Source organism: Phoenix dactylifera, chromosome 5, assembly GCF_051530095.1.
Source record: "Phoenix dactylifera cultivar Ajwa chromosome 5, Ajwa_hap1_PhDact_Kaust_v1.1, whole genome shotgun sequence".
NCBI lineage: Eukaryota > Viridiplantae > Streptophyta > Magnoliopsida > Arecales > Arecaceae > Phoenix > Phoenix dactylifera.
This window is the reverse complement of record NC_143194.1, coordinates 39,153,605-39,181,198: the sequence shown is the minus strand read 5'-3', so window position 1 is coordinate 39,181,198 and position 27,594 is coordinate 39,153,605. Positions and strand designations below refer to the sequence as shown.

Here is a 27,594-nt window from a genome sequence, read left to right as displayed (position 1 = left end):
CTCCTTATTTAGGATTTTTCTAGCTGAGGGTCATTTCTTGATTGCTAATCTAAAGTGCTCGAAATTTTCAAGCTACTGAGATGCAAAGTTTGAGCATCCACTAATTTTCTGCCAATTTTGGATGATAATGTCGTCGAAGTCAGGCTCTTTCAGCCAACGATTCTCAAATCTAACAATTTTTGGCTTCTGAAATCTCACATTGCAAGCTAGAATGATAGAGATGTGGTCCGAAGAAGGAGAAGAGAGAGCTCTCTGAAATGAAGCAAGAAAAATGTCTTCCCACTCTTGAGATAAGGAGGATAGCAAAAGTAGGCATCTGGTTTGAGCAAGGGGGATGAGCCACTCCAGAGAAGAGAGGTGCAAATTTAAGAAGATAGGGACGATTGGAGACATTAACAGAGAAATTATTGCCGAAGCGTCTCGTGGTTGGTTCCTTCAAGAGATCCACCCACCTACAAGCCGAGGTCGCAGCGGCAGCAGCAGGAGGTTTTTGACTGGAAGAGGTAGTTGGGAAGAAGATAATAGAATTAAACTCCCGAGCTCCAAAATCAGCAGAAGTAACAAACCACGATCTCATCCGAAATAGATAGTTGGAAGATATTTTTTGAGTTTCTTAGTTCTATATACGTACCCAAAATCTCCTCGGCGAATAATCGAGATGGAACTAAACACACGCTCATACGGGTCTTCACATACTTCTTCCTCCGTTCAAGCCTTGGTGTCTTCATCAGGCTAAGTATTCAAATCTTATTACAAGCACTACGATCGACCCATGGTCAATCTCCATAAATCCGTGTTGCAGTGCCTTTGGTCCACATAGCCTCCATAAACTTGTGTTGCAGTACGGATCCATTGGGGCCGATCGTAGTGCTTGTGATTAGATTTGAATAAATTTGAATTCTTAGCCTCACAACGACATTAGGGCTTAAACAAAAAGAGTATATAAGAACCGGTGCGAGCATGCCTACATCGGTTATTTGCTGGGTAGATCTTGAGTACTTATACGGGATCAAGAAACTCAAATAATATTTTTCGGCTAACTATTTTGAGTGAGATTCTAGGTTGTTACAGTCGATCTTGCCTCATGAATACCTCGTCCTTTGGGAGGAGAGATGATTAATGCCGGCCAAGTAGAACAACATTGGCTCCTGTTAGAGGGAGGGTGACTAGGTGCTGCCCCAAATGCCCCTTTCATTTTCGAAGATCCGGCAATTGGAAGAGAACCGGCTTCCAACCTTTCTGCTTCCTCTTTCCTGATTGTTACCTCCTCGTCCCCTACCAATCTCGCACATTCAATCTAGATAAACACCAAGTAGTTTTTCTTCTTACAGACCAACAAGCCCACAAAGCAGTTTTTTTTTTTATAACTCCATAATGCTGGAAGGAATAAAATATACTATTACAAGAAGTACCATAGAATATTAACCAAGATCTACTCATATTAAAAAATGCATCAAATTCAATCTCAATAATACTCATGGTTTAATTTTGTCATTTGAGCTCATATTTTGCTTTTGTTATTGAAAACAAGTTGAAATTGAAAATTAACCAGTAAAATACCATGAGCCGTTCCAGGTTGTTCAGTAGAGCAGACAAGTAGATATGGCATCCATGTTGCGTGATAAGTTGCCATTGTTTTACAGTTTAGGCTTGTGTGCAGAATAATTTCAATTATCAAGATTTAATATCAAACTTTTCATCAAAAAAAGAAAAAAAAACCAAGATTTAATATCAAGCTGATAAGATGATGAAAGAACAGGAAGAAAAGAAGCTGCCGGTCTTACCAGGGCATGTAAGGAGGAAAGTTCTTCCGTGAGAGACATTAACGTACATCCAATGCACACCAACTACGAAATAATTTACGATTTATTTCGTATTATTGTGGCTAAAAACTGGCAGCCACGGCTGTCATTGATTTGCTCTAGAAAAATCCAGTCTGACTATGAAAATTACAGCCGTTGAGTGTGAGAGAGATGTAACTGCATTCCAACGAACGGAAAACACAGCGTTGATAGGTCTTATTTTTATCGTCCGGAAATCACGAGGAAGTAGACTTGAAATAAAGAAGGGCTCGTTTGGTTCACGGGAAGCATTTTCCCTCATAGAAATATGATTCCTGGAAAACAACTTCCCAGATAGAGGATGCCTAGGAAAGTACTTTTGGCATGTTTGATTGACAATGGAAAAGTGACAAATTTTCAAAGTGCTTATGTTTGGTTGGTCATCCACTTTTCTGGAAAAGTTATGTTTCTATTATGCCCTTAATAAAAATTAGGTGTTTAATGCTTCTTTAATGTTGAAGGGTATTTTTGGGGAAAAAGTAAAAATAGAGTGATTCCTGTCTCATGGAAAAGTAACTTTCCCATGTTTTTCTTGGGAAAGACTTTCCTATGAAATGTGGGAATCATATTCCTATGGGAATATAATTTTTTCGTCTCTTTCCTTTGAAAACTTCAACCAAATAAGAGGCAACTCATTATTTTTTTATTGATCTTTTTTTTTTTTTTTTTCTGGTGAACCAAACGAGCCCGAAAAGTTATAACTCGTTAGCGTGTCAAAGTTGGCCTGATCGGTACGTTCTCATGACTTTGCTCGCGTTTCTAGTAACCGCATGCGCTGGTTTTCCACAAAAACAAAACAAGAGCGAGAAAACAGTAAACAGCAACAGCGACGGACATCTAGAACGAATTAAAACGACTTTTTTAGTTTTAATTAATGAGCTATGCTTTAAAAAAAAAATGTTCTACCAAATAAATTGTACCGTCATTACATATAAAAACACAATATAATATTTCTGTTGACCACCGCATCACGGGCGATGGCTGGCAGCATCCCTCTAGATGGTCAACACAGCTGTAGTTGAAAGATAACTTGGGGTAAGAATAGTAACAACCGAACACTAATAATACTGGATTTAGCGACGAATTATGGGGAACAAAAAAAAAGAAGGATGATCCAACCTCAAACACGGCTTGTTAGACACGGATCTAATAGAAGCCTAGCATAATCTAATGGACCCAGTTATAACTCAGGTGGAAATCCAGAAAACCCAGAATCTAGTAGCACCCATGATAGTGATGTACAGTTGGGTCTCCAAGCCCAATTTAATATTAGGGAGATTTCCTAAAGATTTGAAACTCGCGTTAAAAATGAGGACTTCGCCGTTTTCTCTGTCCTTGCCAAGAAGAAAATTCTGAACTCTTGCCACGTGACGTTGAGGTAGTTTCCAAACCCCGGTCTTTCCCGGGAGCTGGGGGATATCGGAATAAACCACAAGGGGAAAAAAAAACGATAAATTACTTTCCCATCCCTCTAAAGACTCTACTGTAACAGAAGGTCCTGGTTGATCCAAAAAAAAACTTCCGGTCTACCGCTTCATGGATCTTTAATTCCCGGTCCCTAAGTTACTGTTTTCTTTAATATATAGTATCCAAAGTGCCCCCAGGTTACTTAAGTACCCCCATGCTACCGGAAGCGGGAAAAAAATAGGTACCGCGTTCTGTTTTCTAACCGGAAGACACTCTGTTTTTGTCTACCGAAGATGCTCCCAAGTAAAAATCCCACTTGCAGCCCTTAAGCGTGGATGCCCCTGGTGATCCCACGGAAGATGTTTACCGAAGATGGCTTTGGAGGGAGATTTTGAGACGGAAAAAAAAGTGTAAAAATAGGCCGCAACAGGGTATGCGTTTTGTCTCCGTTCTTCTCTGTTTTGTCTTTGCCAATGGAGATTGTTTGGTCTGGGAAGAGACAAGCACCCATTAGGATGGATGCTAGATGGATAGGGAGAGAGCATGTCGAGCCTTTGTGTTGACCTAAAAATGTTGAGACTCCCTCTTACTCTTTACCTGTTCCCTGTTTGAGAGAACGCTGATAGTCCCTCTTTCTCTGTGTAGTGAGACTCTGCTCCACTATATTTCTAAGTCTATTTGCAATTCGGAATTATCTGTTCATTGCCTCCTCTTTTTTCCATTGTCATGGCTTCGGAAGACACTGCTAGCTCTGTTTTTATGGTCATTTGTTGTTATGGTAGCAAAGCTGTGATTATTTCCATCTCAAAAGACACAATTCTTGATCAAATTTTTAAGAAAATAGTTGAAAGGTGGAGACATTTATCTTCTACAATGATAGAAGTTAAGTTTTATATTCCAAACAAGTCTAAAATGCTTGTTACGCTTATGAGCGATAAGGATGTTCGTAACATGCATGAAATACACGTCAACTTAAATGCCAAGGTGATCGAGATGGTTGTTACTCATTCTCCAACCTTGATCGAAGGTGCTGCTGTGGTAATTGAGAGGTATTCTATTTTTAAAATTTTGTTTTGTGCAACGGATTTTAGTAAGTTTGCTAAAATAATGTTTATCCTATTGTATGAACAGTGGCTCATCGCATTATCCTGAAATTAGTTCGAGAGGGAAAAATATTTCGAAGGGTAGCTCAAGTAATTTTGGTCAAGTTGTTGAAGAAACAAGAGCCGCAATTGAAGAGGAAGCAAGTCAAAAAAATTCGTTGGATGATTGGAAAAATAGTATAGAGGGTGTTGGTCAGGAGTTCATGAATGTGGAAACTCTACGTGACACCATTCGCAACTATTGCATTGCAAATTGCAGGGATTTTGTCTTCGTGAAGAACGATCGTGATCGAGTTACTGTAGAATGTGTTTATGAAGGTTGCGAATGGCGTATTCATGCTTCTCGCCTTGGAAATGGTGAAAAGTTTGCAATTAAAAAAATGCACTGTAACCACACATGTGGAGGAGGATTGCAAGTGCGGTCTCATCCAAAGGCTTCAAAACGTTGGGTTTCCAAAATTGTTAAAGATCAACTTCAAGATATGCCGTTATATAAGCCGAGTGATATTGTAAAGGATATTCGACGACAATATGGTGTTGAATTGCCGTATCATCAAGCTTGGCGTGGTAAGGAGGTGGCTATGATGGATCTTTATGGTAATAGCAGGCTATCTTATGAACGGATTCGCTGGTATTGCGATGCCATTCGTCCGACCAACCCTGACAGCATTGCAGAGTATGAAACAATTGATGGTCGATTCAGACGTCTATTCATTTGTTTTCATGCTTCACTAATGGGTTTCATAAAAGGATGTCGTCCTCTAATTTTTATGGATGGCACATTTATAAAGCATAAGGATGGAGGTGTATTGCTTGGAGCCACTTCCACAGATGGAAATGATGATATGTTTCCTATAGCTTATGGTGTTGTAGATACAGAAAGTGATGAAAATTGGGAATGGTTTTGCCAGTTTCTGAAAGAAGCTATTCATAGTTGTACTGAGTATAGTGGTCAACAGTTCACATTTATGACGGATAGACATCAGGGCATTATTAAATCCGTGCCGAAGTACTTTCCTGATTCTTACCACTCATATTGTATACGTCATGTGAAAGAAAACTTCAAGAATCAGGTTTGCATCGTCATATTATGAATAATTTAAACTACAAAGTATCTAAGTAATGTAGCATGTGGTATATCTGATTTTAATTATCAATGCAGGTCCTTGTCCATTATCGTGCAGCTGAGAGAAAGAGGCTCATTGATTTACTAAATGCTGCTGCCTATACACCAAGGCTTACTGTATTCCGAAAGCTAATTGCAAAGCTTACATCAAAGCCCCTGGTGCTACCACCTTTCTTCTACATGCAAAGCCGGAGCATTGGGCGAATGCTGTATTTCCAGGTCCACGCTGGGGCATCATGACATTGAATGTGGCAGAGTCTTTTAATAGTTGGATCCTGGAGGCTCGTCATCTCCCTGTGCCTCAGATGGTTGACCATATAAGGATCCAAATAATGCAGATGATGCATGAACGGCGTAATCGAGGATATAGCATTCAATCTCAACTTTGTCCTGATGCAGAGAAAGTGTTGCATAAAAATGCGGAAGATGGTCGAAGATTAGCTGTATTTATGTCCAACATAATGATATATGACGTAAAGGATACCAACTACTCATGCAAAGTTGACCTGCAGATGTGTAGCTGCTCTCGTGGCGAGTGGCGAATCTTCTGCATGCCATGTAAGCATGCTTGTGCATGCATCGAGAAGGCCGGCAGATCACTATACCAATTCACCGACAATTGCTTCCAAGCTGAATTGTATAGAGTAACATATGCCGAAGCAATCAGTCCAATTCCTGACATGGAGAAGCCCCAAAGTGCCTCTGAAGAGATTCACATTCTACCCCCATCAGAAAGACACGTCCTGGCAGGCCTAAAAAGAAGAAAAGACCTTCGCAAGTGGAGTCAGTACGTGAAATGAGATGTGGACGATGCGGGAAGGTTGGGCACAATAGAAGGACTTGTAATGAGGTCATCAAGTAAAGAATATGGACATTATGAAGAATGTATCGAGATACCTGCAATGTATTTTCATGTTAGTCACAGCATATTAACTGGGAATCTCTTGTATTGATGTTAATGAAGTGCAAACTCAATTGTATATGTTGATTTTTTGTTAAATTTTAATTCAGTTACTTCAAACCGGAATGCAGTTAAAAAATTGTTACAAACACATAATGATACACAGTTAATCAACAGTTGGCATAGCATTCGACGTCAGCTCTGACAATTACAATAGTTGAATATGGCGTGGAAAAATATATATTGACACCTAAAATCCCGTTTCCCGGCTTTCCTTCGACTTTGCCTAATCTGAGACTCTTAACGAGTCGACTCCGAAAATATTGGAGTCGACTCGATCTGTCCCGATGTCGACTCGGTAGGAAAAAAGGTCCACTCTTAGGCTTGGCTGAGCTAAGGTCCACTCTCTGTCTTTGTTCTGTCCCACTTAACGGGGCGACTTGCCTTTCACTGGGCCTAGGACTATTTCAAACATGAGGTCCTTTTCTTTGAATTTCCAGAAGCAACCCTCCCTCCTAGTCCTCACCGCCAACCAACCCTATTTAAGCCCCTGTTACACAACACAACCAGCGGACGCAACCCGTCTCCCTCCCCTCTACCCTTCTCGCCTCTCCTCGCTCCATCTCTGGCTTCACAATCCCATAAACTTCGTAGCGGCTCGGCACGGCAGGACGGACTGTTTCCTACCTCTCTGATAGAGGTGAAGGGAAGAGAGAAAGCAGGGTGAAAGAAATGGAGACGGAGGAGAAAACCCGGGTGGGTAGCATAAGGGCGAGTAGCTTAAGGGCGGGGAGTGCATCCATCTGGATGAGAGGAGACGATGTCTTCTCGAGATCGTCGCGAGAGGAAGATGACGAGGCAGCACTGAAATGGGCTGCGCTGGAGAAGCTGCCGACCTATAACAGGCTGCGGAGGGGCATACTTGCTATAAATAAAGGACAGCCCAGGGAAGTTGATATAGAGAACCTCAGCTATCAAGAGAGGAAGAACTTGATCGAAAGGCTGGTCCGGGTTGCCGACGAGGACAACGAGAAGTTCTTGTTGAAGCTTAGGAACCGCATGGATCAGTACGGACAAGCACATCCTTCCCCTTTGCTTTACTTGAATACTTTGGCTGCTATAGGATTTATCTAAATTCCGATTTCTTGATTTCCTCTTTTCTCTTGTTCCTTTTTCTAGAGTTGGAATTGATCTTCCGGCGATCGAAGTGCGTTACGAGCACCTCAACATCGAAGCAGAAGCTCATGTGGGCAACAGAGGCTTACCTTCATTCGTCAATGCTACAGTCAACGTCCTCGAGGTATTTCGGATAACTAAAATACTCTATTGAGAAGCAAAGAGAAGAGAATAAAATAAATAAATAAAGAGATTTTTGCATATATATCCTTCAAAAAATATAAAATTATATCAATACCCTTCTAAAATTCTTATTTACATGTATTCTTCCAAAAAAAATACTTATTTTGTATGTATATTCTTCTTTTTCTTATATATATATATATGTGTGTGTGTGTGTATACACCTATACCATCTAACGCCATTAAAAAATAAATGATTTAAATTTAAAATGACTAAAATACTCTTATAATTTTTTTTTGCATATCTACACATAAGAGTATTTCAGCCATTTTAGTTTTAAACTATTTATTTTTTAATGACGTTGGATAGTATGTATACATATACAAAAAAGAAAAAAAAGAATTTACATGCAAATAGTAATTTTACGAGAATATTCATGTAATTTTTATATATTTAGAAAGATATTTATGTAAAACAAAAAAAAATCATAAATAAATAAAATTAAAAGCTATCTATGAGGTTCGGTGAGTACCTTTATAACTGAGGGGTTTGCTTCTCTTTTTTTCTGGTCCAAAGGGCTTTGCCAATCTCCTGCATATAGTACCAAGTAGGAAGAGACCAGTAGAGATCCTTCATGATGTTAGCGGAATCATTAAGCCCCGCAGGTATGATATCGTTTGCTTCAGATTTAGATACCAAACATCTCGTTCCAATTCCGTTTCTGCATCTGAAATTTTTAAATTATGTTCCTTCTATTTTGCAGGATGACTTTGCTCCTGGGTCCACCAGGGTCGGGGAAGACGACTTTGTTATTGGCGTTGGCCGGAAAGCTCGAGTCGGATCTAAAGGTCAGGAGATTCATTCGCTCTGTATCTTAATTTTAATTTCTATAGATGCTCTCCATGCTGCTCTAAGATTTCCAACTTTCTGAAACACAAAACAGGTTTCGGGAAGAGTAACTTACAATGGTCATGAGATGGATGAGTTCATGCCTGAGAGAACAGCTGCATATATCAGTCAACATGATCTCCACATCGGGGAGATGACAGTGCGTGAAACCTTATCTTTCTCTGCGAGATGTCAGGGAGTAGGGACTCGTTACGGTCAGTATCGCTCCACAAATTGTTTCGACGTAGAATATTACTCCATAATTTTTCATACAATTCCGATAGATCTTCTTACGTGACAATATGCAGATATGCTGGCTGAGCTAGCAAGAAGGGAAAAGCAGGCAAACATCAAGCCAGACCCGGATATCGATATCTTCATGAAGGTGAGATAAGCATCCTCTTCGCAAGCAGAGCTGCTCTCTGTTCATCTTCACAAACTCGCAAGAAATTGATAGCTTTGGCGAATTAAAACTTACCGGAGTGTCACCATGGTTGTTAATCCATAGCAAATTGCTTCTCATAAGCTGATTAACTTGACATCGAGCGGACAGAAAGCGCAATAAGATTTTTCCTTTTTCTACTTATCAGGCAGCTGCAATGGGAAACCAAGAGACCAATGTAATCACAGACTATATACTGAAGGTATGTGCCGCTCTCTGCCCCTGATCTTTGACCCTTTTGTTATGTTTTTTCATGGTGCAAACTTCTGTTTTGATGATTAATTTGACAAAAAAGCAAAGATAGAGGAAGAACACTTTCAAAGAAACTAGAAAGAAGGTCGTCTTATTTGCCATCTGTAACAGATTTTAGGATTGGAAGTGTGCGCTGATACCATGGTAGGAGATGAAATGCTGAGAGGCATCTCAGGAGGACAAAGGAAGCGTGTCACAACAGGTAGACGAACTGCCAAATCCAACCTCCAAGATCATGTGATCTTCTAGGATGCTGTCTCAATTGAATAAATTTTGGGTGGCTAAGCTTCCCTTGATCTAAAAAAAAAAAAAAAAATCTTTGGGGATGCTGATCTGATCTGACCCTCTGGGTCTTCAACTTGTGATACAGGAGAGATGATTGTCGGGCCAGCGAGAGCTCTATTCATGGATGAGATATCCACAGGTCTGGACAGTTCCACAACTTTCCAGATCGTGAACTCGCTCAGGCAATCCATTCACATTCTCGACGGGACAGCCGTCGTTTCTCTGCTTCAGCCAGCACCAGAGACCTACAACCTCTTCGACGACATAATACTTCTTTCAGATGGCCATGTTGTGTACCAAGGTCCCCGCGAGCAGGTGCTTGAGTTCTTTGAGTCCATGGGCTTCAAATGCCCTGAGAGGAAAGGTGTTGCAGACTTCTTGCAGGAAGTAAGCCAGAAACCAGAAAGATTCCCTTCACCAACATTTTTTTTTCTTTTGGCTTACAAGATTGTCCAAGATGATAATTTATTTTTGGGAATGTAGGTAACATCAAAGAAAGATCAGCCGCAGTATTGGATGCGTCATGACGAACCTTACAGGTTTGTGCCTGTCAGGGAATTTTCAGAGGCATTCCAGTCTTTCCATGTGGGTCGGAAATTAGGAAATGAACTCTCCGTCCCGTTCGACAAGAGCAGCAGCCACCCTGCTGCTCTCGCAACTTCAAAATATGGTGCTAGCAGCAAGGAACTATTGAAAGCAAACGTCTGGAGAGAGTTGTTGCTGATGAAGCGGAACTCATTTGTCTATTTCTTCAGGGCGTTCCAGGTAAGTGAATCACCTCCGATGCACCTTAGGGCTTCAATTCCACAAACAAGTGCCAGTGCTTTATCATTTTGCATTTCTCTCCTCATCAGCTCATGTTCATGGCTACGATCACAATGACACTCTTCCTGCGAACCAACATGCACCGCGATAGCACAAACGATGGAGGGCTTTATATGGGTGCCCTTTTCTTCGCAATAATGATGATTATGTTCAATGGATTCTCTGAACTTTCATTGGCCATTGCAAAGCTGCCTGTTTTCTTCAAGCAAAGGGACTACCGCTTTTATCCAGCATGGACTTATGCCGTGCCCTCATGGATTCTCAAGATACCCATAACATTTGTGGAAGTTGGTGTCTGGGTGTTCATGACTTACTACGTGATAGGATTTGATCCAAATGTAGGAAGGTCAGTATTACTTTGCTTTGCAACTGCCACAGCTTGACCTCCAGCCTGATTAAATGTGATCCTCCCATTCTGGCTTCTCGGAAATAACAGCATTACTCTCCCTTCATACTACAGGCTATTTAAGCAGTATCTGCTTCTCCTACTCGTCAATCAAATGGCTTCCGCGTTATTCCGTTTCATCGCTGCACTGGGTAGAAATATGATCATTGCAAATACTTTTGGAGCTTTTGCATTGCTCGTGATTATAGCGTTGGGTGGATTCATTTTGTCGCACGGTATATTCTTGCTCTTTAGACGATAGCAAATTGTTTCTTTGTCAGTTTACTGTGCCAAGTGTTACGATTTACCTCAACTGGTTCCAGAGTATTGATATTTAATCTATTTTCATTGTTCCCTTCGGCAGAGGATGTGAAAAAGTGGTGGATATGGGGTTACTGGATCTCACCCATGATGTACGCACAGAATGCACTTGCAACAAATGAATTTCTTGGACACAGTTGGAGCCGTGTAAGTTCATTTGCTTTCCTGAAAGGTCAATGCTATATATGATTTTCTTTTTTTCTCTGTTTTTTTTCTCCCAAACAGAGATGATTAGATCAGATAAATCATAACTAAACAATCAAATGCATTAGATTTCATCAACATGTAAATTGATATGATGATTTTAATAACTCTGATGGACAATAACAGGAGTCCAAAATTATTTAAAAGCTTAAGTAATATATCCTTCTACATGAAGTTCTAAGGATGATTGCAATAATTCTAATTCATGTGCTAATAATTGCTCAAAAAATGTACGCGCTAGCAGATGACAACCAGATACACATTGGTTTGACCACTAGAAACAGGTAAACTTGGTATCATTAATCAGTATATTTGTCCTTATTTCACAGACACAAAGTGCTTTCAAATCATTAACAGTCACTCCCCTGCACTTACTTCAATTATCTATGTCAAACAACAATCAAGTAAATAATATCATCGTATGTCTTCAGCGAACTGAAGTGCATTTCCTTTGATTTATCTGTGTTATAGATTCTTCCGAATCATAATGAAACACTAGGAGTGGAAGTCTTGAAGTCCCGTGGAATTTTTACAGAGGCCAAATGGTACTGGATTGGTACGGGTGCATTGGCCGGATATATGATCCTTTTCAATATCCTTTTCACTGTGGCTCTTACCTATATCAAGCGTAAGTAGTTCCCCCCCTATATCTTGGCATCAACTCTAGCTATGTAGCAATCTCGCATATTGGGATGCTTAAAGAGGTCCAAATTGAGATACCTTGCTCCATACCTTACTTTGTAATGCTTGCAGCATATGGGAATGCTCAGCCAAGTTTATCTGAAGAGGCATTGCATGAAAAATATACAAATATAACAGGAGAAATGGAGCCATCATCACTTACAGAAAGGAGCACTAGCAGAGATTCCACATCCAAAAGTAAATCAGTTATAACATTACTAGTTTGCTCATCAATTTCTGACAGTTCCCTCTCGCTGTTTATCATCTTAGTTTACATGTTCCGATGCAGAAAGTGCTCGTGGAAGTAGGAATAATGATGCCTCATCAAGCATGACAGATGCTGCTGCTAATCTTAATCAGAATAAGAAAGGAATGGTCCTCCCATTCACACCCCTTTCCATCACATTTGACAATATAACATACTCGGTGGACATGCCACAGGTATCTGCATTTGCGTAAAAGATAAATCTCTGCCTGTATTTCACCGAACTTTTTTTTTTATGCGGTATACTTATTTCTTGCCAAAATAACCAATCCTTAATGGAATATGTATTTCCAGGAAATGACAGCACAAGGTGTTGAGGGAGACCGACTGGAGCTCCTAAAGGGAGTGAGTGGATCTTTCAGGCCAGGAGTACTTACAGCTCTAATGGGTGTAAGTGGAGCAGGCAAAACTACACTCATGGATGTATTGGCTGGAAGGAAAACAGGTGGATACATAGATGGAAGCATTACCATATCTGGCTACCCCAAGAAGCAAGAAACTTTCGCTCGTATATCAGGATATTGTGAACAGAATGATATCCACTCTCCTCATGTCACGGTTTATGAATCCCTTGTTTACTCTGCATGGCTTCGCTTACCTGCCGATGTAGATTCTGCAACAAGAAAGGTTGGCCGAACATATGGGTCCATTCTTGTGCAACTTTCAGCTTATAACTTCAGGAATTTAATTATAACAATCTTCTGTACAGATGTTCGTGGAAGAGGTCATGGAACTTGTAGAGCTAACATCATTGAGGGAAGCCTTGGTAGGACTGCCTGGTGTGAATGGGTTATCAACCGAGCAGCGCAAAAGGCTCACAATTGCAGTAGAGCTTGTTGCTAACCCCTCCATAATATTCATGGACGAGCCTACCTCTGGACTGGATGCAAGGGCGGCCGCCATTGTAATGAGGACAGTGAGAAACACTGTGGACACCGGGAGGACTGTGGTGTGCACTATTCATCAGCCTAGCATCGACATATTTGAAGCTTTTGATGAGGTGAGAAGATCGGTCGGATCGATAGGTTTTCTTTATTCTCTCACGGGTATTCGTAAAATGACATATATGTAAACGCTGCTGGTATCTGATGCTTTGTTACTTCCAATTGCAGCTGTTTCTATTGAAGCGAGGAGGAGAAGAGATATACGTAGGCCCATTGGGGCGACATTCTTGTCATCTGATCGATTACTTTGAGGTAAGAAAATGGACAGCGGAAAGGTTGCATCTTTTTTGTTTTTCAGAGTTCTAGCTCCTGAAACATTTTATATTCGAGCGACGCGACGACGTCTGTAACTTTGCATTTATATTATCAGCAAATCGAAGGAGTGAGCAAGATACAAGACGGCTATAATCCTGCAACATGGATGCTGGAAGTAACAACACAATCACAAGAAGAAATATTGGGGGTTCGTTTCAGCGAGGTGTACAAGAATTCGGAATTGCATCAGTAAGTAGTCTGGCTGCTGTTCCAACGTACGGATTAATTTCTGATGGAGGTATTACCTAGAAACAATTGACTCTTTTACTCTATATTGTGTTGCAGGAGAAACAAAGCTTTGATCAAGGAATTGAGCATACCTCCTCCTGGCTCCAGCGATCTCTACTTCCCAACTCAGTACTCTCGACCATTCCTCACACAATGCTTGGCATGCCTATGGAAACAACGGCTGTCGTATTGGAGGAATCCTCCATATACTGCTGTCAGGTTTTTCTTCACAACAATGATAGCCTTGATGTTTGGGACGATATTCTGGGATCTTGGTACCAAACTGTGAGTAGCAATTCTGAAACGACCCAAGTCTGCTATATATAATCCCTTGATGTTTCCAAATATGATTTGCCTGACAAAAACATTGTTGCAGGAGGGATCAACAGGATTTAGTTAATGCAATGGGTTCCATGTACGCTGCTGTTCTGTTCATCGGGGTTTCGAACTCCACATCCGTCCAGCCCGTTGTGTCCATCGAACGAACCGTCTTCTACAGAGAGAGGGCAGCAGGAATGTATTCAGCTTTGCCATATGCTTTTGGACAAGTAATTACTTCAACATCACCTTACTACATCCAACGTACGTGCATTTGAAACAAATCAAGATCAGCTAACCATGTTCTTCTGTGGCCTCTGCAGGTGTTGATCGAGGTTCCCTATGTCTTGGTTCAGTCTCTGGTATATGGGGTTATAGTGTACGCAATGATTGCGTTTGAATGGACGGCTGCCAAGTTCTTTTGGTACCTGTTTTTTATGTTCTTCACCCTACTATACTTCACATTCTATGGAATGATGACGGTAGGCATGACTCCCAACATCAACATAGCTGCCATCATATCTTCTGCTTTTGTTTTAATGTGGAATCTTTTCTCTGGATTCATTATCCCACGACCGGTAAGTTCTGATTCACATTGCTCTGTTTATGATGGGTTTCCTGAAATAAAGATGAACTAAAGCAAAACAAAACAAAAAAACTTTGGCCTTCTTACAGAGTATGCCCGTGTGGTGGAGGTGGTATTTCTGGGCAAGCCCCGTTGCATGGACATTGTACGGATTGGTCGCTTCACAGTTCGGGGATATCGACCGCACATTTCAGGGCAGCGACCAAACTGTGGCTGAATATGTGAGGTCACAGCTTGGATTCAGACACGACTTCTTGGGAGTGGCTGCAGTGGTTGTCGTTGGATTTGCCGTGCTCTTTGCTTTTCTTTTTGGGTTGACAATAAAAGTACTAAACTTCCAGAGAAGGTAGAGAAGTATTTACTTGGTAGATTAAATTATTTTTTGGAAGTGACATTTCGGATCGACCTCACCATCAAATGTAAGCAGAAGGATACACGATGCTATGCGAAATATCAAAAGAAGAATTTGTCAGTGGCAATCAGTCAGCTTTTTTTTTTTTTTTTTCTGTCTCTTTACCTTGTATTAATTTTTTTTCAACAATTTGAACTCCTATTTCTTTTAATCTAGAGATCTCCTCCTCCCCCTCCTCATCATCGTCTCCAAAGACATTCTTGTGGAGCAATTCCCAACCACTATCATTATCCATTTTATTAACACGGCGGATCTCTGCTCGCATATTTTTGGTCATGTTTGTATTTTGAGTGGTAATCAGAATCCTGCCACTGGCTGTTGCACTTTCAATGGGATATCGAAGCAAATGTTCCCATACATCTGTCCTCCATAGTCCATACATCATCTAATACAATAAATAATCTTTTTGAAAGTGCATAGCAAAGAAGGGGTACGAGCTCCGCCTCGGTTTCAGCCGCCCTATAATTTCCACCTGCAGCCCTAATTATCTCTTTTAGCAATCCTGTCTCTGAAAATTCCTGAGAAACACACATCCCTAATTATCCGTTTATCCGTTTTTTTATAACTCTATAATACTGGAAGGAATAAAATATACTATTACAAGAAGAAGTACCATAGAATATTAACCAAGATCTACTCATATTAAAAAATGCATCAAATTCAATATCAATAATACTCATGGTTTGATTTTGTCATTTGAGCTTATATTTTGCTTTTGTTATTGAATGCAAGTTGAAATTGAAAATTAACCAGTAAAATACCATGAGCCGTTCCAGATTGTTCGGTAGAGCAGACAAGTAGATATGGCATCCATGTTGCATGATAAGTTGCCATTGTTTTACAGTTTAGGCTTGTGTGCAGAATAATTTCAATTATCAAGATTTAATGTCAAACTTTTCATCAAAAAAAGAAAAAAAAAACCAAGATTTAATCTCAAGCTGAGAAGATGATGAAAGAACAGGAAGAAAAGAAGCTGCCGGTCTTACCGGGGCTTGTAAGGAGGAAAGTGCTTCCGGGAGAGACATTAACGTACATCCAACTCAACTTCATCCCATGCACGCCAACTACCAAATAATTTACGATTTATTCCGTATTACTGTGGCTAAAAACTGGCTGCCACGGCTGTCATTGATTTGTTCTAGAAAAATCCAGTCTGACTATGGAAATGACAGCCGTCGTGTGTGAGAGAGATGTGACTGCATTCCAACGAACTGAAAACACAAGCGTTGATAGGTCTTATCTTTATCGTCCGGAAATCACGAGGAAGTAGACTTGAAATAAAGAAAAGTTATAACTCGTTAGCGTGTCAAAGTTGGCCTGATCGGTACGTTCTCATGACTTTGCTCTGGTTTCTAGTAACCGTATGGCAAAAACAAAACAAGAGCGAGAAAACAGCAAACAGCAACAGCGATGAACATCTGGAACGAATTAAAAGGATCGATGACTCTACGACCAGCCTAAATGCCGTTCCAAGATCTTAACTTTTTTAGTTCTAATTAATGAGCTATGCTTAAACTGGGGACAGCTTAAAAGCCTTCCCCCGTTTCCTTTATTAAAAAAAAATGTTCTACTTAATTAATTGTACCGTCGTTACATATAAAAACATAATATAATATTTCTGTTGACCACCGCATCATGGGCGATGGCTGGCAGCATCTCTCTAGATGGTCAACACGGCTGTAGTTGAAAGATAACTTGGGGTAAGAATAGCAACAACCGAACACTAATAATACTGGATTTAGCGACGAATTATGGGGAAAAAATAAAGAAGGAAGATCCAACCTCAAACTCGGCTTGTTAGAAGCCTAGCATAATCTAAATAGGATCTAACTCAGGCGGAAATCCAGAAAACCCAGAATCTAGTAGCACCCGTGATTGTGATATACGGTTGGGTCTCCCAGCCCGATTTATTAGGGAGATTTCCTAAAGATTTCAAACTCACGTTAAAAATGAGGACTTCGTCGTTTTATCTGTCCTCGCCTAGAAGAAAAGTCTGAACTCTTGCCACGGGACGTTGGGGTAGTTTCCAAATCCGGGTCTTTCCCGGGAGCTGGGGCACATTGGGATTAACCACAAGGGGGAAAAAAACCAGCTTATGCGTCGTTGTCGGCATCGTTCAGAAGGACTAAACACGAGAAAACTGAGCCTTTTTTTAATTTAATGAAAAAGAAAAGCCTTCGCACGCCAAGCCATTTCAAAGGCGGAAGAGCTTGACCGACTATTTAAACACGAGGCCCTTATTTTTGAAGTTCCAGAAGCCGCCCTCCCTCCTAGTCCTCACCACCAACCGACCCTATTTAAGCCCCTGTTTCCTCCCTTTCCCCACCCCTGTCACACAACACAACCAGCGGACGCAACCCATCTCCCTCCCCTCCACCCTTCTCGCCTCTCCTCGCTCCATCTCTGGCTTCACAATCCCATAAACTTCCTAGCGGCTCGGCACGGCAGGACGGACTGTTTCCTACCTCTCTGATAGCTCCATCTCAGGCTTCACAATCCTATAAACTTCGTAGCGGCTCGGCACGGCGGGAGGACTGTTTCCTACCTCTCTGATAGAGGGTGAAGGGAAGAGAGAAAGCAGGGTGAAAGAAATGGAGACAGGGGAGAAAACCAGGGTGGGTAGCATAAGGGCGAGTAGCATAAGGGCGAGCAGCACCAGGGCGGGGAGTGCATCCATCTGGATGAGAGGAGAAGATGTCTTCTCGAGATCGTCGCGAGAGGAAGATGACGAGGAGGCCCTGAAATGGGCTGCGCTGGAGAAGCTGCCGACCTATAACAGGCTGCGGAGGGGCATACTTGCTATAAATGAAGGGCAGCCCAGGGAAATTGATATAGAGAACCTCAGCTATCAAGAGAGGAAGAACTTGATCGAAAGGCTGGTCCGGGTTGCCGAGGAGGACAACGAGAAGTTCTTGTTGAAGCTTAGGAACCGCATGGATCAGTACGGACAAGCACATCCTTCCCCTTTGCCTTACTTGAATGCTTTGGCTGCTAGAGGATTTATCTAAATTCCGATTTCCTGATTTCCTCTTTTCTTTTGTTCCTTTTTCTAGAGTTGGAATTGAACTTCCGACGATCGAAGTGCGTTACGAGCACCTCAACATCGAAGCAGAAGCTTATGTGGGCAACAGAGGCTTGCCTTCATTCGTCAATGCTACAGTCAACGTCCTCGAGGTATTTCGGATAACTAAAATACTCTATTGAGAAGGAAAGAGAAGAGACAAAAATAAATAAACGAAAAAGTTTTTACATATAAATCCTTCAAAATATATAAAATTGTATGAATACCCTTCTAAAATTATTATTTGCATGTATTTCTCCATAAAATATTTATTTTGCATCTATATTTTTTTTTAAATATATGTACCTATATCATCTAATGCCATTAAAAAATAAGTAATTTAAAATTTAAAATGACTAAAATACACTTACAACTTTTTTTTTTTTTTTTTGCATATCTACACGTAATAGTATTTCAGCCATTTTAGTTTTAAGCTATTTATTTTTTAATAACATTGGATAGTATGTATACACATACAAAAAAAAAAATACATGCAAATAGTAATTTTACGAGAATATTCATGTAATTTTTATATATTTAGAAAGATATTTATGTAAAACAAAAAAAAAACTCATAAATAAATAAAATTAAAAGCTATCTATGAGGTTCGGTGAGTACCTTTATAACTGAGGGGTTTGCTTCTCTTTTTTTCTGGTCCAAGGGCTTTGCCAATCTCCTGCATGTAGTACCAAGTAGGAAGAGACCAGTAGAGATCCTTCATGACGTTAGCGGAATCATTAAGCCCCGCAGGTATGATATCGTTTGCTTCAGATTTAGATACCAAACTTCTCGTTCCAATTTCGTTTCTGCATCTGAAATTTTTAAATTATGTTCCTTCTATTTTGTAGGATGACTTTGCTCCTGGGTCCACCAGGGTCGGGGAAGACGACTTTGTTATTGGCGTTGGCCGGAAAGCTCGAGTCGGATCTAAAGGTCAGGAGATTCATTCGCTCTGTATCTTAATTTTAATTTCTATAGATGCTCTCAATGCTGCTATAAGATTTCCAACTTTCTGAAACACAAAACAGGTTTCGGGAAGAGTAACTTACAATGGCCATGGGATGGATGAGTTCGTGCCCGAGAGAACAGCTGCATATATCAGTCAACATGATCTCCACATCGGGGAGATGACAGTGCGTGAAACCTTATCTTTCTCTGCGAGATGTCAGGGAGTAGGGACTCGTTACGGTCAGTATCGCTCCACAAATTGTTTCGACGTAGAAAATTACTCCATAATTTTTCATACAATTCCGATAGATCTTCTTACGTGACAATATGCAGATATGCTGGCCGAGCTAGCAAGAAGGGAAAAGCAGGCAAACATCAAGCCAGACCCCGATATCGATATCTTCATGAAGGTGAGATAAGCATCCTCTTAGCAAGCAGAGCTGCTCTGTTCATCTTCCCAAACTCTCAAGAAATTGATAGCTTTGGCGAATTAAAACTTACCGGAGTGTCACCATGGTTGTTAATCCATAGCAAATTGCTTCTCATAAGCTGATTAACTTGACATCGAGCGGACAGAAAGCGCAATAAGATTTTTCCTTTTTCTACTTATCAGGCAGCTGCAATGGGAAACCAAGAGACCAATGTAATCACAGACTATATACTGAAGGTATGTGCCGCTCTCTGCCCCTGATCTGTGACCCTTTTGTTATGTTTTTTCATGGTGCAAACTTCTGTTTTGATGATTAATTTGACAAAAAAGCAAAGATAGAGGAAGAACACTTTCAAAGAAACTAGAAAGAAGGTCGTCTTATTTGCCATCTGTAACAGATTTTAGGATTGGAAGTGTGCGCTGATACCATGGTAGGAGATGAAATGCTGAGAGGCATCTCAGGAGGACAAAGGAAGCGTGTCACAACAGGTAGACGAACTGCCAAATCCAACCTCCAAGATCATGTGATCTTCTAGGATGCTGTCTCAATTGAATAAATTTTGGGTGGCTAAGCTTCCCTTGATCTAAAAAAAAAAAAAAAATCTTTGGGGATGCTGATCTGATCTGACCCTCTGGGTCTTCAACTTGTGATACAGGAGAGATGATTGTCGGGCCAGCGAGAGCTCTATTCATGGATGAGATATCCACAGGTCTGGACAGTTCCACAACTTTCCAGATCGTGAACTCGCTCAGGCAATCCATTCACATTCTCGACGGGACAGCCGTCATTTCTCTGCTTCAGCCAGCACCAGAGACCTACGACCTCTTCGACGACATAATACTTCTTTCAGATGGCCATGTTGTGTACCAAGGTCCCCGCGAGCAGGTGCTTGAGTTCTTTGAGTCCATGGGCTTCAGATGCCCTGAGAGGAAAGGTGTTGCAGACTTCTTGCAGGAAGTAAGCCAAAAACCAGAAAGATTCCCTTCACCAACATTTATTTTTTTTCTTTTGGATTACAAGATTGTCCAAGATGATAATTTATTTTTGGGAATGTAGGTAACATCAAAGAAAGATCAGCCGCAGTATTGGATGCGTCATGACGAGCCTTACAGGTTTGTGCCTGTCAGGGAATTTTCAGAGGCATTCCAGTCGTTCCATGCGGGTCGGAACTTAGGAAATGAACTCTCCGTCCCGTTCGACAAGAGCAGCAGCCACCCTGCTGCTCTCGCAACTACAAAATACGGTGCTAGCAGCAAGGAACTATTGAAAGCTAACATCTGGAGAGAGTTGTTGCTGATGAAGCGGAACTCATTTGTCTATTTCTTTAGGGCCTTCCAGGTAAGTGAATCACCTCCGCTGCAACTTAGAGCTTCTATTCCACAAACAAGTGCCAGCGGTTTATCATTTTGCATTTCTCTCCTCATCAGCTCATGTTCATGGCTACGATCACAATGACACTCTTCCTGCGAACCAACATGCACCGCGATAGCACAAACGATGGAGGGCTTTATATGGGTGCCCTTTTCTTCGCAATGATGATGATTATGTTCAATGGATTCTCTGAACTTTCATTGGCCATTGCAAAGCTGCCTGTTTTCTTCAAGCAAAGGGACTACCGCTTTTATCCAGCATGGACTTATGCCGTGCCCTCATGGATTCTCAAGATACCCATAACATTTGTGGAAGTTGGTGTCTGGGTGTTCATGACTTACTACGTGATAGGATTTGATCCAAATGTCGGAAGGTCAGTATTTCTTTGCTTTGCAACTGCCACAGCTTGACCTCCAGCCTGATTTAAGTGATCCTCCCATTCTGGCTTCTCAGAAATAACAGCATTACTCTCGCTTCCATGTACAGGCTATTTAAGCAGTATCTGCTTCTCCTACTTGTCAATCAAATGGCTTCCGGGTTATTCCGTTTCATCGCTGCACTGGGTAGAAACATGATCGTTGCAAATACTTTTGGAGCGTTTTCATTGCTCGTGGTTATAGTGTTGGGTGGATTCATTTTGTCGCACCGTAGGTTCTTGCTCTTTAGACGATAGCAAATTGTTTCTTTGTCAGTTTACCGTGCCAAGTGTTACGATTTACCTCAACTGGTTTCAGAGTGTTGATATTTAATCGATTTTCATTGTTCCCTTCGGCAGAGGATGTGAAAAAGTGGTGGATATGGGGTTACTGGATCTCACCCATGATGTACGCACAGAATGCACTTGCAACAAATGAATTTCTTGGACACAGTTGGAGCCATGTAAGTTCACTTGCTTTTCTGAAAGGTCAATGCTATATATGATTTTCTTTTTTTCTCTGTTTTTTTTTCTCCCAAACAGGATGATTGGATCAGATAAATCATAACTAAACAATCAAATACATTAGATTTCATCAACATATAAATTGATATGATGATTTTAATAACTCTGATGGACAATAACAGGAATCCAAAATTATTTAAAAGCTTAAGTAATATATCCTTCTACATGAAGTTCTAAGGATGATTGCAATTATTCTAATTCATGTGCTAATAATTGCTCAAAAAATGTATGCGCTAGCAGATGACAACCAGATACACATTGGTTTGACCACTAGAAACAAGTAAACTTGGTATCATTTATCAGTAAATTTGTCCTTATTTCACAGACACAGAGTGCTTTCAAATCATTTACAGTCACTCCCCTGCAGTTACTTCAATTATCTATGTCGAACAACAATCAAGTAAATAATATCATCGTATGTCTTCAGCGAACTGAAGTGCATTTCCTTTGATTTATCTGTGTTATAGATTCTTCTGAATCATAATGAAACACTAGGAGTGGAAGTCTTGAAGTCCCGTGGAATTTTTACAGAGGCCAAATGGTACTGGATTGGTACGGGTGCATTGGCCGGATATATGATCCTTTTCAATATCCTTTTCACTGTGGCGCTCACCTATATCAAGCGTAAGTAGTTCTCCCCCTATATCTTGGCATCAACTCTATGTAGCAATCTCGCATATTGTGATGCTTAAAGAGGTCCACATTGAGATACCTTGCCCCATACCTTACTTTGAAATGCTTGCAGCATTTGGGAAAGCTCAGCCAAGTTTATCTGAAGAGGCATTGAATGAAAAATATGCAAATATAACAGGAGAAATGGAGCCATCATCACTTACAGAAAGGAGCATTAGCAGAGATTCCACATCCAAAAGTAAATCAGTTATAACATTACTAGTTTGCTCATCAATTTCTGACAGTTCCCTCTCGCTGTTTATCATCTTAGTTTACATGTTCCGATGCAGAAAGTGCTCGTGGAAGTAGGAATAATGATGCCTCATCAAGCATGACAGATGCTGCTGCTAATCTTAATCAGAATAAGAAAGGAATGGTCCTCCCATTCACACCCCTTTCCATCACATTTGACAATATAACATACTCGGTGGACATGCCACAGGTATCTGCATTTGCGTAAAAGATAAATCTCTGCCTGTATTTCACCGAACTTTTTTTTTTTATGCGGTATACTTATTTCTTGCCAAAATAACCAATCCTTAATGGAATATGTATTTCCAGGAAATGACAGCACAAGGTGTTGAGGGAGACCGACTGGAGCTCCTAAAGGGAGTGAGCGGATCTTTCAGGCCAGGAGTACTTACCGCTCTAATGGGTGTAAGTGGAGCAGGCAAAACTACACTCATGGATGTATTGGCTGGAAGGAAAACAGGTGGATACATAGATGGAAGCATTACCATATCTGGCTACCCCAAGAAGCAAGAAACTTTCGCTCGTATATCAGGATATTGTGAACAGAATGATATCCACTCTCCTCATGTCACGGTTTATGAATCCCTTGTTTACTCTGCATGGCTTCGCTTACCTGCCGATGTAGATTCTGCAACAAGAAAGGTTGGCCGAACATACGGGTCCATTCTTGTGCAACTTTCAGCTTATAACTTCAGGAATTTAATTGTAACAATTAATCTTCTGTGCAGATGTTCGTGGAAGAGGTCATGGAACTTGTAGAGCTAACATCATTGAGGGAAGCCTTGGTAGGACTGCCTGGTGTGAATGGGTTATCAACCGAGCAGCGCAAAAGGCTCACAATTGCAGTAGAGCTTGTTGCTAACCCCTCCATAATATTCATGGACGAGCCTACCTCTGGACTGGATGCAAGGGCGGCCGCCATTGTAATGAGGACAGTGAGAAACACTGTGGACACCGGGAGGACTGTGGTGTGCACTATTCATCAGCCTAGCATCGACATATTTGAAGCTTTTGATGAGGTGAGAAGATCGGTCGGATCGATAGGTTTTCTTTATTCTCTCGCAGGTATTCGTAAAATGACATATTTGTAAATGTTGCTGGTATCTGATGCTTTGTTACTTCCAACTGCAGCTGTTTCTATTGAAGCGAGGAGGAGAAGAGATATACGTAGGCCCGTTGGGGCGACATTCTTGTCATCTGATCGATTACTTTGAGGTAAGAAAATGGACAGCAGAAAGGTTGCATCGTTTTTGGTTTTCAGAGTTTTAGCTCCTGAAACATTTTATATTCGAGCGACGCGACGACGTCTGTAACTTTGCATTTATATTATCAGCAAATCGAAGGAGTGAGCAAGATACAAGACGGCTATAATCCTGCAACATGGATGCTGGAAGTAACAACACAATCACAAGAAGAAATATTGGGGGTTAGTTTCAGCGAGGTGTACAAGAATTCGGAATTGTATCAGTAAGTAGTTTGGCTGCTGTTCCAACGGATTAATTTCTGATGGAGGTATTACCTAGAAACAATTAACTCTTTTACTCTATATTGTGTTGCAGGAGAAACAAAGCTTTGATCAAGGAATTGAGCATACCTCCTCCTGGCTCCAGCGATCTTCACTTCCCAACTCAGTACTCTCGACCATTCCTCACACAATGCTTGGCATGCCTATGGAAACAACGACTGTCGTATTGGAGGAATCCTCCATATACTGCTGTCAGGTTTTTCTTCACAACAATGATAGCCTTGATGTTTGGGACGATATTCTGGGATCTTGGTACCAAAACGTAAGTAGTAATTCTGAGACGACCCAAGTCTGCTATATATAATCCCCTGATGTTTCCAAATATGATTTGTCTGACAAAAACATTGTTGCAGGAGGGATCAACAGGATTTAGCTAATGCAATGGGTTCCATGTACGCTGCTGTTCTGTTCATCGGGGTTTCGAACTCCACATCCGTCCAGCCCGTTGTGTCCATCGAACGAACCGTCTTCTATAGAGAGAGGGCAGCAGGAATGTATTCAGCTTTGCCATATGCTCTTGGACAAGTAATTACTTCAACATCACCTTACCACATCCAACGTACGTGCATTTGAAACAAATCAAGATCAGCTAACCATGTTCTTCTGTGGCCTCTGCAGGTGTTGATCGAGGTTCCCTATGTCTTGGTTCAGTGTCTGGTATATGGGGTTATAGTGTACGCAATGATTGCGTTTGAATGGACGGCTGCCAAGTTCTTTTGGTACCTGTTTTTTATGTACTTCACCCTACTATACTTCACATTTTATGGAATGATGACGGTGGGCATGACTCCCAACATCAACATAGCTGCCATCATAGCTGCTGCTTTTGTTGGAATGTGGAATCTTTTCTCTGGATTCATTATCCCACGACCGGTAAGTTCTGATTCACATTGCTCTATTTAAGATGGGTTTCCTGAAATAACGATGAACTAAAACAAAACAAAAAAAACTTTGCCCTTCTTACAGAGTATGCCTGTGTGGTGGAGGTGGTATTTCTGGGCAAACCCCGTTGCATGGACATTGTACGGCTTGGTCGCTTCACAGTTCGGGGATATCGAGCGCACATTTGAGGACGGCAGCCAAACTGTGGCTGAATATGTGAGGTCACATCTTGGATTCAGACACGACTTCTTGGGAGTGGTTGCAGTGGTTGTCGTTGGATTTGCCGTGCTCTTTGCTTTTCTTTTTGGGTTGACAATAAAAGTACTAAACTTCCAGAGAAGGTAGAGAAGTATTTACTTGGTAGATTAAATTATTTTTTAAAAGTGACATTTCGGATCGACCTCACCATCAAATGTAAGCAGAAGGATACACGATGCTATGCGAAATATCAAAAGAAGAATTTGTCAGTGGCAATCAGTCAGCTATTTTTTTTCTCTCTCTTTACCTTGTATTAATTTTTTGTACCCTGTAAGTTAGGTATGTTGACAATGATGATAGCATTTCTTTCTTTGAATTTTTTTACGAAATGTGTCTGCTGTGATTTGTACACTTCTTTTGTGGATGCAAGGGCTAAAAACTGTGCGACGTGCAGAGAGTATATGAAGTATAAAGGAACAACATGGGAAAACAGCAGATAAAAAATAGTCCGAAAAGAAGCAGAGAGTATCTAATTTTTTTTCCTTTCCTTAATGTCGCCTTTCATTGGTTTCTTGGATGGAAGGAGTATCCGTCAACCTTCTAATTCAAGATAATAAATATTTTAGTCAATAAGAAAAGAAAAGATTATGCGGAATATGAAACGCTGGAGAAACCCACACAAACAAGAAGATGTTGTAGTTTTAATTTTAAAAAAAAATTAAACCAACCTTATCCGCAAAATTTTATTTTAAATGTATTAAAATACTTTTTGCCGGATGCCTCTTTTCGAAGAGTTACAACTCTCTTCAAAAAAAAATGTTGGTTTTCGAAGAGATATGGTATTTTCGAAACATCACGTATCTTAGAAACCATCCGTCTTCTCGATCATCTCAGCAAAGTCTGTAAATAAATTTTGGGCCCATTGCTTTAGAAACACACTTACACATCCACTTTTCTCTTGTACACTCTATTGCAATATGATAGAGACTCTGCTTCCACACTTTCTGCTTTTTCATTTTTCCTCCACCTTTTCTTCTTCCTTCTTTTCTAGGCAACCGAAGGAAGTCACTCAAGTCTAGCCTTCTAGCAATTGTGCATGTTACAAGAGAATTGAGCTGAACTAGTTTGTTATACCTTTGGGATGAGATCGTTGTAGACCCACACGTAGGGGACAAATCACGTTCTTGGGGTAGTATACATCACACGCCTCGATCCAACCAAGCTTTCAACCAACTAATTTTCAAAATTTTGTAGATATAAAGTTTTATTTCAATTTATTATCTCAAAGCATAAATAGTGATTTCTAGGTATATTTATTCCTATAGTTTAAGAGCAAGATCTTGATTATACTAGAAATTACTACTAGTTGTTTATCGAATCTACTTTGGTTGTATAGAATTAAATTTACTTTGATTGTATAAAATCAGAAAGTTTGTATCTTTTTCTTTTAGAGATTATTTTCCTTACAAAAATCAGTCTTTTGAGAAATTTATCTTGCTCTAAAAATAGTGCAAATAGATTTTTCTGCAACCTTAAAAAGTATGCAGAAATTTTCTGCATATTTAAAAATTTAAGCAAAAATTTACTGCAGCTTCGTCCATAATTTTTCTATATATATTAAATTCTGTATAAACTGATTTTCTACGAGCTTTGAATTTTCTGCATCTTTAAAACCTACATCGATCGAGTCCTTGCCAGACAAGCTCCAGGATTAGTTAAAATAATAAAGCAAAATGCCTTTTGTGCCCCCCAGCATGGCCCAGATTTTTTTTTTTTTTTTGGATCGTTCCGCTTTTTTTTTGGTTGAAATGGGAGGAAGGATTTTGACCTGAGTTCTATTTCTGCGGTTATGTACAGAAGTGGATTGCAACATGAGTTGTAAGGTAAGTTGGGTTCACGTACACCTGATTTGGTCAACCCAGGGTCACCATGACGGCCCGGTTTTATCCTTAAAGTTGGTCGAACCGAGAAGAGGAGGTTACAATGAAATGGTTATCTTAGTTTGTGTTAGGTTCTGGTTAGCTTTCTTTTTATCCTCTGCGGTGCGGCTTTTAGTTGCATGGGGTGACTGTCACGCCCCGAACCCGGGGCCCGGGACGCGAGCAGACGCCGCGCACCTGCAGGGCGGACCCCGCAAGCACGCAAGGCAGATAAATCAAATTAACCATCAATAACTAAATAAAGATAAATTTCAGTTTTCATATCAAATGTCCACATATACATATGTCAAAAGAAAAGTCAATATCTACAAGCTAAATACATCATGATCACTCCATCCCGTAATCC

General features: G+C 40.6%; 3 protein-coding genes across 3 annotated transcripts; all 3 read left to right on the top strand.

Annotated features, from left to right (window-relative positions):
- The first annotated feature begins 3,974 nt into the window (after positions 1 to 3,974).
- On the top strand, positions 3,975 to 6,277 carry LOC103708840 (uncharacterized). Its single transcript, XM_089923573.1, has 3 exons — positions 3,975 to 4,297; positions 4,380 to 5,433; positions 5,588 to 6,277. Exons 1-3 carry the CDS (start codon positions 3,975 to 3,977, stop codon positions 6,275 to 6,277), a joined length of 2,067 nt encoding a protein of 688 aa, XP_089779699.1.
- Positions 6,278 to 6,947: 670 nt separating this feature from the next.
- On the top strand, positions 6,948 to 15,292 carry LOC103709922 (ABC transporter G family member 36-like). The gene is made up of 24 exons (XM_039128699.3): positions 6,948 to 7,445; positions 7,558 to 7,678; positions 8,254 to 8,342; positions 8,441 to 8,525; positions 8,621 to 8,780; positions 8,874 to 8,950; positions 9,156 to 9,209; positions 9,371 to 9,461; positions 9,630 to 9,931; positions 10,028 to 10,309; positions 10,399 to 10,715; positions 10,830 to 10,990; positions 11,119 to 11,222; positions 11,751 to 11,907; positions 12,033 to 12,158; positions 12,250 to 12,401; positions 12,520 to 12,852; positions 12,935 to 13,225; positions 13,338 to 13,421; positions 13,540 to 13,673; positions 13,770 to 13,997; positions 14,089 to 14,260; positions 14,354 to 14,608; positions 14,706 to 15,292. Exons 1-24 carry the CDS (start codon positions 7,111 to 7,113, stop codon positions 14,964 to 14,966), a joined length of 4,371 nt encoding a protein of 1,456 aa, XP_038984627.3. The 5' UTR covers positions 6,948 to 7,110; the 3' UTR covers positions 14,967 to 15,292.
- A 2,060-nt stretch (positions 15,293 to 17,352) lies between these two features.
- On the top strand, positions 17,353 to 25,684 carry LOC103699616 (ABC transporter G family member 36-like). Its single transcript, XM_088722837.2, has 24 exons — positions 17,353 to 17,969; positions 18,082 to 18,202; positions 18,751 to 18,839; positions 18,938 to 19,022; positions 19,118 to 19,277; positions 19,371 to 19,447; positions 19,651 to 19,704; positions 19,866 to 19,956; positions 20,124 to 20,425; positions 20,525 to 20,806; positions 20,896 to 21,212; positions 21,326 to 21,486; positions 21,615 to 21,718; positions 22,247 to 22,403; positions 22,525 to 22,650; positions 22,742 to 22,893; positions 23,013 to 23,345; positions 23,432 to 23,722; positions 23,835 to 23,918; positions 24,037 to 24,170; positions 24,263 to 24,490; positions 24,582 to 24,753; positions 24,847 to 25,101; positions 25,195 to 25,684. The coding sequence occupies exons 1-24, from the start codon at positions 17,620 to 17,622 to the stop codon at positions 25,453 to 25,455; spliced, it is 4,386 nt and encodes a 1,461-aa protein (XP_088578963.1). The 5' UTR covers positions 17,353 to 17,619; the 3' UTR covers positions 25,456 to 25,684.
- Positions 25,685 to 27,594: the final 1,910 nt, after the last annotated feature.